This window comes from Microcebus murinus, chromosome 15 (assembly GCF_040939455.1).
Source record: "Microcebus murinus isolate Inina chromosome 15, M.murinus_Inina_mat1.0, whole genome shotgun sequence".
Classification (NCBI taxonomy): Eukaryota; Metazoa; Chordata; class Mammalia; order Primates; family Cheirogaleidae; genus Microcebus; species Microcebus murinus.
The window spans coordinates 7,199,579-7,219,434 of record NC_134118.1 but is presented as its reverse complement, the minus strand read 5'-3'; the positions used below and the strand labels follow the sequence as shown (position 1 = coordinate 7,219,434).

The following is a 19,856-nucleotide window of genomic DNA, read 5'->3' as shown; positions in this document are numbered from 1 at the left end:
GCTATAAAACAAGCAGACCTAACAGCCCATCTATAGAATACTCCACCCAACGATAGCAGAATATATACTCTTCTCAAACAGACATGGCACATTCCCCAGGATAAACCAGATGCTAGGCGATAAAACAAGCCTCAATAAATTCACAAGGACTGCAATCATACAAGGTACGTTCCCAGACTATAATGGAATGAAACTAGAAATCAGTAACAGGAAGAAATATGAGAAGTCACAAATGTGTGAAAATTGAACAACATACTCCTAAATAACCAATGGGTCAAACAAGAAATCACAAGAGTAAATAGAAAATACCCTGAGATGAATGAAAAATAAAACACAACATACAAAAACATATGGGAAACTAAAGCAATATTTACAGGGAAAGTACAGCTGTAAATCCCTATGTTTAAAAAGTTCTGCTGGAAATAATGGCATGTGCCTGTAGTCCCAGTGACTCGGGAGACTGAGGCAGGAGGACTGCTTAAGCTCAGGAGTTGGACACCAGCCTAGGCAATATCACGCATATATATATATATATATATATATATATATACACACACACACATACATACATACATATATATACATATATATATATATATCAACACCTAGAGTATTTTTGATTGTTGCAACCTGAGTCATGGTGTTACCAACATCTAGTCAATAATCTAGTCTTATACTTTACAACACTGATATAAGGGCAAACTAAAACTAAAGCAAGCAGAAGGGGAGGGGGGGAAGAATAATGCTTACAGCAGAAAACATACAAAATGGAGAACAGAAAAACAGTAGAAGAAAACCGATAAAACCAAATGCAAGTTCTTTAAAAAAATCAATAAAACTAAAAAACATGTAGGTAGATTGACTAAAGGAAAAAAGGGAGAAGACTCAAATTACTAAAATCAGGAATAAAAAAGACAGGACATTACAACTGACCTTACAGAATAAACAAGATCATAAGGGGATATTATGAATAACTGTGTGACAACCTGTTTGCTCACTCACATGAAATGGCCAAAATTCCTAGAAAGACACAAACTACTGCAACTGACTCAAGAAGAAATTGAAAATCTAAATGGACCTATAATAAGTAAAGAGATTAAATTAGTAATTAAAAAACTGCCCAGATGGCTTCACTAGTGAATTCTACCAGCATTTACAAAAGAATTAATACCAACTATTCACAAATTTTTCCAAAAATAGAGGAGGGGATGTTTCCCAGCTTATTCTATGAGGCTAGTATTATTCTGATACCAAAACCAAACACATCAAGAGAAAATAAAACCACAGACCAGTATCTCTTATGAATATGAACTCAAAAATCTTTAACAAAATACTAACAAACTAAATCTATCAACATATGAAAAGGATTATGCACTACTGACCTAGTGGGATTTACCCTAGGAATAAGGGTGGTTTAAATTCAGAATAGAATGGAATAGGAAAAAAAAAGGACTAGGATTAGAAAGGAACGTCTTCAAATTGATAAAAGGGCATTTATGAAAGACCCACAACTAACATATGTAATATAGGAAAACTGAATGCTTTCTCTATAAGATCAGAAACAAGAAAGAGATGTCCATTCTCTTCGCTTCTATTTGATATTATACTGGTGGTTCTAGCTAGGGCAAATAGGCAAGAAAAATAATACACACATAATATAGAAAACCCTAAGAAATCCACTAAATAGGCCAGGCACTGCGGGCACTCATGCCTGTAGCAAGTACTCTGGGAGGCCAAGATGGGAGGATCACTTGAGCTCAGGAGTTCAAGACCTGCCTGAGCAAGAGTGAGACAAAAAAAAAAAAAAAAAAAAAAAAAGAAAGAAAGAAAGAAAAAGAAAGAAAAAAAAAAAGAAAGAAAGAAAGAAAAAGAAAATACAGAAAAAAGAAAAATTAGCCGGGCGTGGTGACGAACCCATGTAGTCCCAGCTACTCAGGAGGCTGAGGCAAGAGGATCACTTGAGCCCAGGAGCTTGAGGCTGCAGTGAGCTATGATGGCACCACTGCACTTTAGCAGGGGCAACAGTGAGACTCTGTCTCCAAAAAAAAAAAAAAAAATCCCATTAAGTATTAATAAATATTAGAATGAATAAATGAAGTCAGCAAGATTTCAGGAAATAAGATCAATATATACATTTCAATTGTTTATCAATACACTATCAATGAACAATTTTAAAATGAAATTAGGAAACAATTCTACTTACAATAGCACCAAAAGAATAAAATACTTAGGAATAAATTTAACAAAATAAACATAAAACTTGTACTCTGAAAACTATGAGACACTGAAAAATTCAGGAAGACTTGAACAAATGAAAAAACATCCCACATTCATGGATCAAAAGGCTTAATATTGTTAAAATGGCAATATCCCTCAAACTGATCTACAGATTGAATACAGTCTATATAATTATCCCAGCTAGCTGCATTTTTCACAAAAACTGCCAAGCTCATCCTGGTATTCATATAAAAATTAATGCAACCAATTAATAGAATAGCCAAAATGATCTTGAGAAAGATCTAATTTGAAAGACTGACACTTTCTGATTTTAAAGCTTACCAAAAAGCTGTAGTAGTCAATACAGTGTGGTGCTGGTCTCAGGAGAGATATATAGATCAATGGAATATAACTAACAGTACAGAAATAAACCCTTACATTTATGGTCAACTGAATTTTGACAATCGTGGCAAGACAATTCAATGGGGAAAGAACAATCTTTTTAACAAACAGTGCGAAACACTAAATTGGAGCCCTTCTTTGAACTATATACAAATATTAACTCAAAACAGATCATAAACTTAAATGTAAGAACTAAAACTATGAAACTCATGAGACACCACTCCATATCTACTAGAGTGGCTTTACTGAAAAAAAAACAGAAGTAACACGTGTTGGCAAAGACACAGAGAAACTAGAAACATCATGCGTTACTGGTGGGAATGTATAATGGTGCAGACCACTTTGGAAAACAGTTTGGCAATTTCTTGAAACGTTCAATATGGAGTTACCATGTTACCCAGCAATTCCATTCCTGAGTGTCTACCAAGAAAAATAAAAAACATGTCCACACAAAAAGTTGTATAAGAATGTTCACAGCAGCATTTTTCATAATAACCAACAAATAAAACATGGTATATCCATACAATGAACTGTTATTTAACAATAAAAAAGAAACTAAAACACATTGAATTGTATACTTTACATGGGTGAAATGTTTGGTATATTAACTATATCTCAATTAAGATATAAAATAAAATAAATGCAAAGTGCTTAGCCCAGGTGCCTGATACCCAGGGCACCAGAGCCTCAGCGATAACCATCTGTGAAATGCACTGCCAGATACATCACTATGGAAGACAGAACTATGGCTTTCATAGGGGTGCTTAACGGGTTTGTTTATATATTCCATCACAGACATTGTCTCAAAGTGGAAATTATGCAATTAGGACTGACTGATTGGGCCTAAGACCAGAAAGATCTGAAGGAGGATCACAAACGGTCACTGGCCAGGGCCAACACAGTGACAAGGTTGTCCCTCTCACTAATGCACCAGTGCCCTTCTAACTTAGAGCTGGTGGCCCATAGAGAGTTCCACTGAGTGGGGGCTCAGTAGAAAAAGTGGGGAAACCACTCAAGAGGGGGACAGACGATACCTCCATGACCAGATTTTGAGAAGGGTAAAGATGTAAAACACAAAGGACTTTTTTGTGGTGAGTGGAGGGTAGAAAAAGCAGGCCTAAAAAGAAGACAAAATGATACCAACAGGCCGATTTAGTGGTAAAAAACCAAAAAGCTAAAATATCATATTAAAAAATAATGACACTGGCCGGGCGCGGTGGCTCACGCCTGTAATCCTAGCACTCTGGGAGGCCGAGGCGGGCGGATTGCTCAAGGTCGGGAGTTCGAAACCCTGCTCAGCCTGAGCGAGACCCCGTCTCTACTAAAAAAATAGAAAGAAATTAATTGACCAACTAAAAGTATATATACAAAAAATTAGCCGGGCATGGTGGTGCATGCCTGTAGTCCCAGCTACTCGGGAGGCTGAGGCAGGAGGATCGCTTGAGCCCAGGAGTTTGAGGTTGCTGTGAGCTAGGCTGACGCCACGGCACTCACTCTAGCCTGGGCAACAAAAAGTGAGACTCTGTCTCAAAAAAAAAAAAAAAAAAAAAATAATGACACTATTCAATTCCTTCTTTGCATCTAAAAACACTCCTAGGAGATGAAGGGCAAATAGAATAACCCATCAGGATTGAAATTTATGAGAGAGAAAAGAAAAAGCAAGACGTTTTGGAAAAATTCTTAAACTATTTGCTCAGGCCTATAGTCCCAGCTACTGGGAAGGCTAAGGCAGGAGGATTGCTTGAACCTAGGAGTTTGAGACCAGCCTGGACAACACAGTGAGACCCTGTTTCTTAAAAAAATTTTTTTTAATTCTTAAAATATTCATACCTTTTATGAAGTCATACTATACCCCATGTTTAGGAGTTTAGACTGAGAAATCCACAGCCTTACTCAGAAATGAAAATAACAATAAATAACATGTATTGAGTGCTTACTTTGTACCACAAACTGTGTGCAAAACTCATTATCACCTAGTCCTTATCCTAATCCAATGAAGTAGATACTATTAAAAAATCTCATTTTTAAAGACAAGGAAACTGGGGTACAAAGAGGTTAAGTAACCTGCTCAAGGACAGGAAACTTGCAAGCATCAGTTGAAACTCAATTCAGGGGCCTAACTGCCAAACAAAGAAACTTACCACTGTACCAGTAGGTCCCAAGTGTACTACCAATGGTACATAAAATGATTTTTAGGTAGAATAAACTGACCCATCTCACTTTAGTATTTATACATAACCAAATATAAGTAGCATATCAATTTCACAACAGTTACATAAAATTTTCTTTTAAAATAAATGTGTAAAAAATTTTATTCAACTTTTTAAAGAAAGCATAATAATGATTAGACAGAAATATGAAAAATATAAAGTCTAATTTTCTGAGAAGGAGAAATTTGGAATGCCTTTTTTTCCTTTTCCTAGAATTTCAATGTTCCTAAAATGTTTATGTAAAAAAAAAAAAGTCAGCATCCAAAAATTCTTCCTGTTCCAACCCTTCAAAATATATACACTCTATAAAATGTATTTTCTATTGGTTCATCTCACAAAATTTTAATATGCCCACCACTGTGCTCTCTCCAACCTCTGAGTGAGCACATTTGCTTTCAGTAAGTAAATTCTCAATGTTGATCACATTTTCTTTTTCTTCACTTTATCCTAGCTTATACCCTGAAGCTCCAGGACCAGGACACCTAACTATTTACTAAAAGGTTCCAGAAATTTTTTGCAAGGAAAAGGTCTGCGGGAACCTGGTAGGCATATGCAAATATTTTTAAAAGGGCAAAATTACATAAATGCTACTCCCTGAGGGTTCCTTGTATGTGATAAGCTGTCCACCTCTGGCACCCAAACAAAGAAACTCCAATTGGCAGAAGGACAATGACTCTGTGTTTTATCCCGAAAAACCCTAAAGAGCCACAGACCTAGCCCAGGTAATTCTGTTTCCCATGATTAGACACATCTAATATCCTGGAGATAGTACGCACAGGCAAACAAAACCATCTCTGGCTTTCCCACAGAGTGAACAGAACTCAAGAATTCTCTGCTCCTTTAGGCAAGTCCTGTGATGGCTCAGAGGCCACTGTACTGTCTGTCAATCTCCAGATACCAGTCGGCTACACAGCAAAGGACACCTACACCCACCTGTGCATGTTCCCATTGGTGGTAAATGACTGGCCACACACAGTGCACTTGTAAGGCCTCTCGCCAGAGTGCACCAGCATGTGACGATCCAGGGAGCTGGCTGAACTCAGTGATTTCCCACAGATGCTGCACGAGTGGTCAGCTCCTCCAGTGTCTGTGTTGTGCTGCAGAAAGCAATTATGGCAATGGTCACTTAAGAAGGTGGGTCAAAAACACAGCTATTAGGAAATACAGATCCACAGTTCATTAAAAAAAAAACAAAACTGTGATGTTCCTTGGCTATTTTTTTTGTTTCATTTTAAATATCTTCCTGAAGGACCAAAATGTATTGGGAACACAGGCAAATAAATATTTTGTATGATCTTCCTCCACTCTCACGTTCCTTTTTGCAAATACTTCTATTGTAAGGCTCATCGAGAAGTGGGGTCTTTGCAGGTCTTTCCTTGAAACACACGTAGATTAACCGACCACGTATGTTAACTCCTAAGAGCAGGACTCTCAACAATGAAGCAAGTATGTAAAATTCCATCCTCACATTAAGAGTCAACATTCCTTCTTCAAATTTGATGACTCGGGCCTGCTGTCAAAGAAAGAGAACTGAAACCTGCATAGAGTCGAGAGTTGGCCTCTGAAGTACGGTAAGAAGGAACATTTCTATCCAAGCCCAAGTTACTTTAGTAACTTGATGTTATTACTCAGTACTCTGTTATGATTTTAACAGATCATCAATCCTTCAGTGTTCATCAATATTCTGTCATGAATCAGCCACTGAAGGAGGGGAAGAAGGAGAAATCTCATAATTAAGGAGAAAAGCCAAAAAAGATCCCAAATCAAGTAATTCCCTGCAGCATACTGTAAGTTTATACCAAAGAACAGGGGTCGCACCTAAAACACCATTATATTGTAAGGCATTTGATTCATACTGACAGGCCACACAAAATGAAAAGTCTTCTGTTTTATGGGTGGTTAGTTAACTAGATGTTTGTTAAGTTCTGAAAAGGTATTCTGTGTTGATATGGTTCTTTGTGACAGCAACACAAAAACACACAAAAATCATTTCCATGGCTACTCCCCAAACTATTAAGATACTAAATCGAAATTAGGCACAGCCACAACTTATCTGTTAAAATCCAATCAGCATGCCCTCCATTAATGAAGAATAACTTAAAACCAAAATAGAGAAGCGGCCGCCCACCTGGCGAATGTGCATAGTCAGCTGGTGCTGGGTAGTGCAAATCTTTTCACACAGGGGGCAGTTATAGGAAGACTTCTCCTCTTTCGTTTCCTAAAATGAGAAATTAAAAGGAAAATAAATTTCAAATCACGGTGAACTAGTGCCTTTTCTTTCTGTGACAAGCACCTGTGTCTAAGTGGCTGCGAGCACGGGCTCTGGAGCCTGCCCAGGTATGAGCTTGGGCAGGTTGCTGTCCTGTCTGCCCTCAGTTTTCTCATTTGTAAGATGGGAAAAACAACCATCTACCACAGCATGATATGGATTAATTAACTGTGTATCACTGCTGTGATACGGATTAAATTAATTAACACATGCAAAGCACTAGAACAGTGCCTGGTTTATAGTAAGTGCTCAATAAATGTTAGCATTTTTATTACACAGACACCATTTATTTTTTGTCTGTCATGGCAAAAAATTAACTGTCGAGTCAAGGAAGAGCTGAAAGGGAATATATTTCTACTTGAGTCCCAACTGGGCTCCAGGCAGTATTTTCCACTGGCTTTCAAGGCCTGAAGAGGTACTGAAGTTCTTATCAGAGAAACCCACCCCTAGCAATAGCGGGAGCCCCCAGCACCCAGCTGTGTACCCAATCAGCACGACATAGCTCCTCTACCCGACACTGATCACAAAAAAAAAAACTAAAAATATGATGGGAAGAAGAATGCTGTCCCTTGTCAAGACCTTGATAAGAATGACAACTCAAAGTGAAGACTTCACAGAAAGTGGCAAAGGACCAGCTCACTACTTGCTGAGGTGGCTCATTTTATGTTCCTTCAAAACATGCAGGACAAGCTTCCTTCAAGCAGTACATTTTACCTTTTAAGGAAAAGGCCAGCCTCCTTCACCAGTCCTATGTGTCAGCTCCTCTTTCCAAATAATTCCTGGAGAGTCGCTAGGACATGCCCATCATTGACTCCTCATCCACACGGTTGCTAGACACCATGGGTCCCTGTTCCCATTTCCCAAACTAGCTGGAAACAGAATTGGACATGTCTCCCAGGAATCTGGAACTGGGATGCTCAGAGACAAATATCAGAGGGTTTCTAAAGATCGGCTTTTTGAAATACACACTTAGACCAGATTCTCAACATGCTGAATCAGAATCATGGAAGAAAAGGAAATCAAACCCCAGAAATCTGCTTTTCTCACAAGCTCCCCGAAAGATGCTGATCTGTGTCCAGGTTTGGGGATGACATGTTACTAAGTTCAGTGACCACCAACACTTGAATTGAGGGTTCAAGTAGAATTGGGGCTGAGCCCCAGCACGTTGGCAAGTCCAAGCCATGGGAAAGCAGCTGGAGAAGACAGTAGGAGACCAGGTCGCCTGGGGTGTGGTGGGAAGGAGACACTGACTCTAGGGCTAGATGCTCTGTCCAGGCTATAGGTCACTTCCTGCCCTTGAGCATCTTTCAACAGATCTCTTTTCATTTGTACACATTTAAATAAGTGTCTATTCCTAGCAAATAATGCCAATTATTGAGCACTTACTATGTTCTAAACTCTGTATATACAGAAATGTCAGGTTTTTTTCACAACCATTAAGAACAGCCACCATTGCGAATCCCATTTTCTAGATGAGAAAACCGGGGTATAGAGAGACAAGTAACCGGCTCCAAGTTGAAGAACTATTAAGTAGTAGACACAGCATCAAAACTCAGGCCATACCCTAAAATCAAAGTCTGGAAAAGTAAAAATAAAAAAAAAATAAAAAAAAAAAAAACTCAGGCCAGATGCTCACAGCCCATGCCCTAAACCGCTATGCTATATAAAGTATAACCCAAAAATGGATTAACCCCGAGGCACAAAAAGGAAACACTCTTGTGGTTGTTCATGAGAGATGATGAAAATAAAAGTCACCCTGAAGACTAAAAACAAATGGTGCCATAAACCAGACAGGTGGAGTGAAAGCATGATGGTGTCTAGTCTGCAGAAGCCTTCTCTCTCACACCTCTTCAAAGACTAACAAGTCTCATTCTAAGCAGTAAGAACCTTTTCCTAATCTGTGGGACTGGGTCTGAGAACTGGGTACTTCACACATCTTCTCACTCTAAAATTAAAGTGAATTAAGGATATGAATTCTACATAAGTTGAATATCGGAGACAGTAAAAAACATCCCCAGCCTCACCTAGCTACTCGCATACTTCTAGTCCTCTCAGAGCTATAATTGTTGGGGGGAAATGGGGTTGTTACACCTTCTCAGCCCAGTACTACAACTACAAAATCGAGCTAGCCAAAGACCTCACAGGGAAAAACAAAATTAAAAGCAACAGCAACAAAATAAGAGCACTTGATATAATAATGAGGGATGTCTCATGACCAGGCCAAAAGTTGGGGTGGAGTTCAAACTCGGTGTGTGTGGGGGGAATTATTTTTAAATTATTAGATTAGATATATATATATATACACACACACACACACGTGTATATATATTTATATATATATATATATATATTAAAGACCCAGGGGTCTCACTAGGTTGCCCAGGCTGGTCTCAAATTCCTAGGCTCAAGCAATCTTCCTGCCTCAGCCTTCCTAGATGGGATTACAGGTGTACACTATTGCATCCAACTAATAATACATATATATTTATTTTAATGTTGAAAAAAGATTCACCAGTAGAATGTAAATATATCTTTAAAAGTTAGGCCTCCAAGGGGCCAGCCTCTTGAGGGGACAAATTTTTTTAAAAATTCATCTTGTATTCACTTTGAAGTAGACACCAGACAAACTGTGCAACTGGTGGGGCTGACTGGTATTGACTCTGGGGTTGATCATTAACTGGCACCCAAACCTCTGAGGTTTGCAGTGTAACTGGCGCTAGAGAGTGTAATACAGGTCCACAAAATCCAAGGGGGTCTGGAAGGAGGTCTGTGGGCTCAGATTTAGTATCTTAAAAACAAATCAAATTTCAATAGAAAAGAGCATCATGATGCTGGAAAAGAGGTCCTACTGGAGATTTCTGAATCCAGTTATTGCAGCCTTGCTGGTGGAAGGAGCACACTTCCGGAGCCGGAAGATAAAATTAGCAGCTAATGTGATAACTAACCATTCCATAATGAAACAACTGGCACCCTTGTCAGCATCCGGCTGGGGCTAATCTGTCCTGGAACTCTGAGCTCGTGCTGATGGGACTTTCCCCAGGCTGGCGCTCTTAGCCCTCCCCCTCCAGACCCCAGGTAGGGAAGATGCTTCCTTCTTCCCTGAACTTTCTCCTCACTGTGTTGTTTTAGATTAAGCACTGTATTTACCAGGCTATCTCTGGTTCAGACGTCCCTTTCAAAAATGAAGCCAGTGCACCAGATCCCTGGAGGAGAAAGGAGGGTGATGGAAGTGGCCCAGTTACACCTGTACAATTGTGTCCTCACACCTGGAAAGGCAACCCCTACTGAGCATGCAGGCATGGGAGGTGCTGTGGGCATCCTCCAGGGCCCTAACTACCAAATCCAAACTACAGCCTGGACTTGGGCCAACTCTGTGTTATTTAAGGAAAAGCTCTTCCCTACTACACTTGTTCCTGGTAAAGCAGAGAAAGATGAGGAGGATGATGACCTTGACTATTTTATTTATCCTGAAATCCCTGGCACCTGGCACAGTAGCCAGCTGAACACAGGAGGAGCTGGGTATATATTGTTTGATGGGTGGAAAGATGGATGGATAGATGAATAGACAGATGGTCACATGAGAGTGGAAATAAACCTTTTCTTCCCAGAGCTAGTGCTCCTTCTTGACTCAGGCCACAGTCATAGAAGCCGAGTATTTTCTCAGGCACCCATAGAAGGGAGGCATATGGAGACAAGGAAAAAAAGAAAGAGAAAAGTATCAGTGCCCCTAAAACATCACAGAACGCTGCCAAATTCTCAGCCTCGAGAAAGGTGTGGAGACATGCATACTCCCACACGCTGGGGGAGTGGGGTTTTGGGCTGGTGCAATTTCTCCTGGAGGGCAAGTTGTTATCAAAAGCCTTAATTAAGGTTCTATTTCTAAGAATTTATAGAAAACCATCACAGTTGTGTACTCACAGAATTCTGTATAAGGACAGTCACAATAGGATTATTAACAAAAAAGAAAATATGTTCACAAAAGCCCAGCAAGTTTACTTTCTTATCCATCCCCGGTTCCTAGACAAACTAAGAACACCTCTCCCAGGGTTTAGTGTAGCCCCATTAAATCAGTCAAACCGAAAACTAGACGTGAAAAAGTCAACTCACATTCTATGGATTCAGAGCGAACATGAGAACTATTCAGCCTCTACTTCCTGCCTTGACCTACCCTATGTTGAACATGTTGCCACCAAGACAGCAACAACTCTCCAAAGTGCCCATGTGTACGTTAAAGATTCATCTTCCCAACAGAGGAGATAGGAACCTTTATGATAGCATTAATCCTTCCCAGTCCTACCTATTTACTCTCTCTTACCTCTCCTGATCTGATGCATACTGAAAATTCAAGAAGACTAAATATTAATAGTGTCTTAAAGTGGAATTCTTCGGAGCCAAACTCTGTGTTTTTCAAGGATGGAAAAATGAACAGCAGCCCCAGCACAAATAGTACTAATTTACTACCTAATCTGAAGACAACTTTAAAAAAGATATTAAGAAGGTGGCTTTGAAAGCCCATTTAAGCGGCTGTGTGAATAAGGAAACAAGTCACATGTCAGTAAAGGAATCAGTCACATTCTCTGCCGTGGCCATCATGTGAAGAAAGCTTGCATTCAAATCAAATGATGGGCCAGGATAAGGGCGCTTTCACTAACATTGAGCCCACAGCAAAGAAAATTTTCTCCCTGAAAGGAAAATGACATAAGTTGTGTAAAATTTGCTCTTGAAAAATTATGAAGGCCTCCGGGTATGTTTGTTTCATTCTGAACGCTTCCAGCGTTTTGTCTTAGGAAGCTGGGGAACATCTCCTGATGTTCTCATAGACTGAACCCACTGGATGTGACCACCCAGAGCACAAATGCTTACCTGGTTCCTTCTGCCAATCCGGTTTGGTCCCGGAGGCTTCGCAGGGGACCGGATGCTCTGCGGGTTCCCGCCATTCTCAGCAACCCTCCCTACGCTCATTACCGCTGACATCATGGTATTGATGGAAGACAGGTCTGAACCTTCCAAACCAATAGGCGAACTCGACGTCATTGGGACAAGGCTTTAAGCTTCTAAGAAGCCTCTGCTATAAAACTGAAAACGAGAAATTGCTGATATGATCATGGGAAGGTTAGGTTTCTGTCATAGCCAGGGGGCCCTGGCCATAACTTCTCTAACTGTAACTTGGTCAGCAATGTCTAACACTCTTCTTCAGTTCAAGCCTACACTCATGCTCAAAATGATTGAAGCTTTCATTTAAAGGAAGTCCTGGCATAGGAAAGACTAATGGATACCCTTGCTTCTTTTCTGAGTGTATGTCGCCAGTAGCACTCAAAGGTAAAGGAGGTAGGTTTCTTTGCCGTTCCTAAACTTTGTTAGGCAGAGGTGGGAAAAGCCAATCCAACAATTAAGAAACCCAGGGAGCTTCCCCTTGGCCAGCATCTTCCCAAGAACTTGTGTTCATTTACTATGCCAAGAAGGTTCTAGACCTAAAAGTACTAATGAGACACATCAGGTTTCATTTAACTCCACTGCTGCAATACAGTGATTTTACTGGGAAGCCTGAATTTTATAAGAGATTTGAGAAGCCAACCCTATCAGAATTATAACCAAATTTCAAACTGACATAGAAAAGCCCATTTCTTAAAAACAATACATGTGGGTAATATACTCCAGGAAATGGAAAGAAGATCCCCCCACATACTGCTAATTACCTCCATTTTCTGTCCCAACCGATATACTATGAAATTCTCCGCCGTGGTAGCTGATATCCACATAGGGTAGGAAATGAGTCTGTGTTGACTTTGTTTTTCTTTCTCTTGGTACCACTCGTGGATACTGGAAGGGGAGCAAAGGTAAAAGGAAAAAAAAAAAGGTTCAGTGAACATCTTTTCACTTAACGTAATCTCAAGGCCACTATATTCATGAAAATATGAAAAGCACAAATGAGAGGCAATGTCTTTTTTCTTTCCTTCCCAAACCATACTCTGTAGTTTTCAACCTTGACCTATGATCTTACAGTGCTGCCATACTCACTCCCAATAGCCAAAAAGACTGCACAGTATTTTACTTTTTGAAGCTCATATTTATCCACATACTTCAAATTTTCTTTTACACCATGCCCTAGTCCCTCTTTAGCGCTCTCAGGCTCCACCTAACCCCACCTGGTGCCTTCACCTAACACTGACCAAAACAAAACAGTTCACATGCAACAGGCTCCGAGTTTGGTCGGTATCATGTCAGATCTAAAATAAAGCTGGTGTCGCGAAAAGGAACCTTCCCAGCCAACAAGTGAACTCGATGTCACTGGGACAGGAGCAACTATAGCCATGTCAAAATTAACTAGAAGTACTGTGGCCAGAAGGTAAGAAGTCCATAGGTAAACTGTTTTCCTCATTTTATCTGGGAAGATATTTTATAGCTGAATGCCTAGCAGTAATATTTAATTTTTCTTCACATCCTATTATCCTACAGTGTGTGTTAATAAATTCTACAAGTCCACAACAACAGTCAAAGACCAACCTCATCATCTCAGCTGTAAAGAGAATGCATAGAAACAACACAAGAGACAATATGATTTCTGTGGTTTCATCCTCCAACTTTAGGGCATAACCTAGGTTATGATAAACAGCAACACCCACAGCAGCTACTAACATGCAGCCTTCCAGCTGCCATGTAAGAAATGTCTGAGGGTAGGACTTTATAATAATGCTTCTAGCAGCTTCGAAGTACCAACCTAAAATCCTACCAAAAGGGCCCAAGAGAATCTTAAGAACAAGACTTCTCAAGAGATAAAATGTGTCTTCCTTGTGAACCAATGGTTTTCCAAAGGACAGGAAAAAGGTCTAACTACAGAAGAATAAAATTTATGATGACTGCTCAAGTCTTATCTCCATCTTTCCCGACAATGAGATGAAAGCTGTGGCCAAAATTAAAGAAAAAAAAAATTGTTGTCTTTACATGAGGTCTCCCCATGCTAGCAGATCATTTAAATTTATTAAATATTGTACTTTAAACTTCCTGTTTTTAACTATCTTTCAAAGTTTATGTGGGTGATTTCTCTTTAGGAGGAAAAAAACGCAGACACAAGTGTATACATACAAGTGTGTACAAACACAAAACCTCTTTTCTTTCTTTTTTTAAATCTATTTCTTATTGTTGTTTTGCTTTGTTTTGTTTTTACCATTTATGAACATGTGGATCTTTTCTTTTTTTTTTTTTTTTTTCATATAGACCTTGGAGAATGAATGGATCTTTTCTTTCTTAATGTATTGCTAACAGAAGTATTGGCAGTTCCCTAGAATTTGTAATCAATCAGCATGTAATTATGAATTTGATTTATAAATGGATATCTTCAATACTGAATCCACTTTGTTCTTTTAAATATCTCTCCCATAATTTTAATGCACAGAAAATTATGAAATAACTGGCTAGAAATCTATCTTTACTATAATTATGTCAATAAAAAGAAAATGAACTTTTCTACTAATTTATACGAAGAGTTCTGAAGAAGATCTCACTTTTGCCTTATTACTACCTTTAGAAAAAAAAATGTAGTAGAGTTTACTCAACTCTAGGAACTGGTTAAATACATTTAGGACTAAATGTAAAATTTTAAGTTACAAAAAATATATATTAATTCTATTGATGAGTAAAGGAGGAGGGAAGGAGAGAAATAAGCAATGGGTAAATTGACAAAAATATATTCACTAAGCAGAGCCGAATTGCCAGTAAGTATTTTTGCAGTTGTCATGATATCAAAGATATATTCTTGCAAGCTACCAAAGTGTCTTCAATAAACAGAATGCCTAGCAGTGGTCACTATAGCTAACTAACATAAGAGCTGAAAGTTGTAAGGGCTCATCCCACTTGAAAAGGAGAAAAGTCATGCAAGCTAGTTTCCCATTTTGTCTGGACAGGAAGACATTTACTAAATGTATTTCCTCTTTGGGGATAAAGTGTAAAGTGTGACACTACCCATTGACAACACCAAGATCACATATATTTACTTCCTTTTCCTATTTTAAATGTAAGTAAATAGCAATTTTTAAAAATAGATGTACTTCTCATCTCTGATCTGAAAATGCAATTAACGAAATGAAATTCCTGGCTATACTGTTTGAAAACCAGAAGAGTCGTTGGACTCATCCAATGGAGAAGCTGTTTGAGAAGCAACCAACAACCAGCCCCTTGGGCTGTGACAAGATTGTACTCCAGTTTGTTCTTGTGTCTTATATTTGAGTTCTCCCTTCGGTACCACAAAGCAGGGCAGAAGGAAAAACTGGTGCAATGCACAATGCAGCTCATTGTTCTATGTTAGAAAAAAAAAAATCTACCGTAACACAAAGGCTCACCTACGTGATAATTTAACCAGAGCAAGTTGGCCAGTATTAGTCTATCCTACCTACCCCACGCCCCACCCTAGACTATACTCGAACAACAGCCCAAACCAACAAATCTAAACCCTCTGATTCTCAACCCCAGGGAATGAAAGATAGTTTAACTGTTTAAGGTCTATTCACAAAGCACATTTTTCTTTCTGAATATTTACAATCCTAGGATTTTCATTCTCTCCTCTGCACCACTTCCTCTCCCTGACATCACCTCACACTGCAAAATAACAATAATGATAATTAAAAAATTAAATTAAAAATAAAAACAAAAATTACTGTCCCTGTTTTAATACAGTCCTCTCAACTGGAATCAGAGAGGACTGGGAACCCAGATGAAGTTCCCGAGACACAGATATGAAAAACCCTGCCAAGGGGACTGGCTAGTGTTCCAGTTTTTAACACATAGGATCTGGACTTGTCGAGGGGAGGGAGGGAGAGAGAAGAAAGGAGTGAGGAGTCTGCACTGTTGCTTCCTACGAGACAAGCCCTCAGCATCCTTTCTGAGATTTCTCATCCTATATCTCAGGCCTATCAGATCAAGAAGAACCAGCAAGTCACAGTTGCAATTTCAACATGATTTTGCACCAAAGTCTCAGGTGGACCTGGAAAAGAGGAAGGACAACTCAAAGGGTATGTGGGAAGGGCACAGGAAACTCAACATTCAATGTTACTGTGACTCAGGAAAGTCAATAAAGCTTCGCTGACCTGCTTTCTGCTTTCAAGCTGCCCTCCTTACTGAGGAGCTGGCGCTAGCTGGGCCCAGACGTGGGCAAGGTCACACCTCAGAGCCACCACTCTTGGAGCATGGAGTAGGAGCAACCTAAAAAAACGAAAAAGGGTGACATTAAAATGGGGTTAAGACCAGAAACGACCCACTACTCAACATCACTGGGAGTCAAAAATTAGGACAAAGATAGCCTTTCCCATCTCCTGCCTGCAATTTCAAGCAAGCTGCTGGCTCTAGGCCGATTCCACCCAAAGCTGTTCCATTAGCATCTAAGCAAGAGCCACCGGAGCTCAGTGTGCCTTGGACAGGAACCCCCCCGCTCCCAAGCACACTCCCACAATGTCAAAGGCAACACCAGATGAGAATGGCTTGGACCACGGCTCCAAGTGGAGCTTGGAGCATCCTAATGGCATGCTCACAGCAGATGCCAATGGACCGTCAATTTAATGGAAAGAGAAAAGCAAGATAGCAATCAATAGTATCAGAAACAAAGGGGGAAAAACAAGAGAGCTTAAGAAAGTAAGAAATAGTCAACTAAACAGTGCCTTAACATAAAGAAGAGATTATTACGTCTTTTCCCAAGTGACGGGGGAAGTGTTCGTAACTCACCAACCACACATAGACCTCTTCTTTTCTGTAGGGGAAGAAAACTTCTCCAATTACATATACCCTTCAAGAGTTTGATAAAGTCTGTTCTGGGGTGTCAAGGGCTGCCAAGCCCTGCCCTGGGGGAAACCTGTGTCTGGCCCTGGGCGAAGTTGGCGAAAACTAGAATGTAGCGTTTCCCAGAGCTACGGCATTCAGCCACATTCTTTCTGGCTCTGAACACAGCATCCCTCACCTAAGCTGAAGAGTGAAAAACTGGGAGAAGACTCAAGAAGTAACATAAACACCCTGCAGACAACACCTGGCAAGAAACCACTGCTTGGTGTATTTTCTCACTTTTAGCCCCTTTTGGAGTGTCTAGAGACAAACTGCCCATTCGCTCCCCAGGGTGATCATTTTGAATCTTACTTGCTTCCTCCACAAACAGTTACTGAGCACTTCCGCACGCAAACCCTCGAGCTAGACCAGCCTGCTGGAGGTGAGAAAACCCCCCCAGCCCTTTCTAGTGGGAAAACCTCTGCACTGATTATCCCAGGACAGTTTTCTCTGCGTACTTTCACCACGATGCTTCAATTCTCCATCTTTTCCTTGGTGTCTTTCTCTTTTGAAAAGTTCTTTGGATTTCAAACAAAGTATCAGGAAACAAGGAGTAACTCACAGGGACAGCCCATGAATGGGACACAGAGACCCGTAAGCCTAGAAGTACCCTTATTGCTACCCCAGTAGTTCTCCATGTTTCTTGCAGTAGGATTCTCCTTGGGAATCGGATGAACATACAGACACCCCCACCCCAGGATAAGAGTCCTTATTTTACGTGATATACAACCTGCCCTCCTTTAACCTATGCATCAAGTCAACTCTATCAAAATCCCCATGGAGTTTCCAGAAATGTACAGAGCATCCCCACCCTAAAGATACCTAAGGTGACATTAAATACTGTTTAAAAAAAAAAAAAGCAAAGTTATGCATTTTAAAATTAATGTCAAATTTTTATTAGGAAGAAAAGTCTAAAGAGGAGTAGCCTCATGGTTTTTTTTTCTAGAAATTGCCAAGATCTCCACATAAGTAAAGTGAAGTAAACTATAGTTCTACCCATAATTAATAAAACATGCTTCAGGGTCAGAGACAAGTCTCTAGAATTAAAAATTTCCAGACTATAGCCAAGACTTCCACTAAAATGTAGACTCACTTCCTTCTCTCATTTAAAAAATATATTCAAAAAAAGTCCACTAAGAAGTTTCCCTGAAACACACAGCACATGGCAGGCAAAGGGGGATTCTTTTAGAGCAAGAAAGCCTAGCTCAGAGACTTGACCTTGAAACTTTCATCCTCTTGACTTTGGGTGTAAATGACGTGAATATTGAGAATGTCTTGCAATCAAGCAAAGTAATAAGAGTCACCACCCTGTTAGTTTAGAGTTCTTTTAGGCCTAAGGGATTCACGGAACTTGAAGAGTAATAATGCGTAAGATCCTTGCAAGAAACTGCAAGATACCCCTTACCTCTAGCACCACTGCCTCAGAGAAAAAGAAAAGGAAAAAAGAAAGACTGGATGCAGTTGCGCCTACAGGATGACTCCTATAGGTGAAATGTGATAGGCTGGGACCCTGGGTGTGGGTCAAGGACCCTGACTTTCTAGATTTGCATTCCCACAGGAAGACTGGGAAAGGGCAGAAGTCCCTCTGAGATGCCTGGGGGGAGGGTAAGGCCAGTCCCCAGCCCTGGGGAGATAAGGGACAATGCTCTGTAAAGCCAGGAAGAAAAGATTAAGGGGTGGGTCTCCAGGTCCAAGAAGATACCAGTGAAGAGATGAAAGATAAAAAAGAAGATGGTCTAGAAACAAAGGGTGTATCCCAGCTTCTGAAAAACCTGAGGGTTCTTGGAGGGAAAGTAAAACTCAGTCCTAAGCCTAAGAGCCCTAGAAAACATGGACGGAGAACGTTTGGATGCCCAGGATGATGGTTGAGACTCTGGAAAGATGCTTCCACAGACACAGAACAATGGGCTTTACAACACTTAACCGGGATGGACACAGTGCTAAGCCTCCACAATGCCCACAAATACTTGGGACAGATGGTCCATGCTGTCAAAGAGCTTAGCTGACCAGTCCAGCCCAACCCAGGACAGGCTTAGAGTTTACTTAAGAGGAGTTCAGATACGCCTGAGCTACTAGGGAGCTTGACAAGCAGCAAAGGCATCTCTTGTAGGAGCCTAGTCTTGGCTAGGCTGTGAACAGAACCAAACCAGGCTAGATGTTCCAGCAAAGCCACACCTGCGCTTCCCCCGCCTGCAAAGATCAGGGTAAAACCATCTCTTCAAACAAGGACAGCCTCACGTGCGCTCTGACGGCTGAGACGGCAGCTGTGATGATGGCTTTGAGTTCCAGGAAGTTGGTGTGTTTCTTGGCTTGGGATTCAGGCTATGCCTTGGAGAGGGCAGCAACCCCTGAAAGTAACCGTCCCCACCGATGGCTGGCACAGGCTTTGGTAAGATGGAGCCTTCAAGTATCATGTGGTGTCTCTCAGCATCTGAGCAGGCAATGCACAACTGGGCACCATGAGACCCAGCCAGCTCTGGGGCTTCTTACCCTGGTGAGGTGGGTGCTGAGAAGAGGTGGGGGAGACACTCCTTGGCACATGCAAGACCAAAGTGTGGAGGTGAGGGGGGTGGCAACACCAGGCCCCATGACATGTATGTGGGCCTCCTCTTTGGTTGTGTGCTCAGCTCGCAAACACTCTCCCAACACCTATCCCTCAAGACTGTGGGAAATGGTCAGATTCTTTAACCTGTCATTCAGGGCTCTCCACGCTCTGGCCTCAGTTTCCCTTCTGGCCTTGTCGCCCACCAGTCCCCCTGCTCAGTTCCTTGCCCCAGAATGCCATGTGCACTCTACTCATGACCCCATCGCCATCTTCTACAAGATGCCTTCCTGATTTCTCCTGACCCGTGGCTCTTGGTTTCAAACTCCAAGACAGACCTCGAACTCTGCCATCATACTTAACAAGAACAATCACAGCTAACAAATTTTGGTCACCGTGTGTCACGTGCCAA

The 19,856-nt window shown here is 40.7% G+C and overlaps 1 protein-coding gene across 4 annotated transcripts in view; it reads right to left on the bottom strand.

The window, feature by feature from the left end:
• RREB1 (ras responsive element binding protein 1) overlaps positions 1-19,856 on the bottom strand; it is a 132,637-nt gene that overhangs the window by 53,747 nt on the left and 59,034 nt on the right. For all 4 annotated transcript variants that reach the window (XM_012737731.3, XM_012737730.3, XM_076010454.1 and 1 more), the window contains exons 2-6: positions 16,179-16,293; positions 12,795-12,918; positions 11,962-12,174; positions 6,958-7,047; positions 5,763-5,926 (exon numbers count right to left, since the gene is read on the bottom strand). In XM_012737731.3, the coding sequence (XP_012593185.1) occupies positions 5,763-5,926; positions 6,958-7,047; positions 11,962-12,132 (425 nt within the window). In that variant the 5' untranslated portion in view covers positions 12,133-12,174; positions 12,795-12,918; positions 16,179-16,293. The remainder of the gene's footprint in view (positions 1-5,762; positions 5,927-6,957; positions 7,048-11,961; positions 12,175-12,794; positions 12,919-16,178; positions 16,294-19,856) is intronic.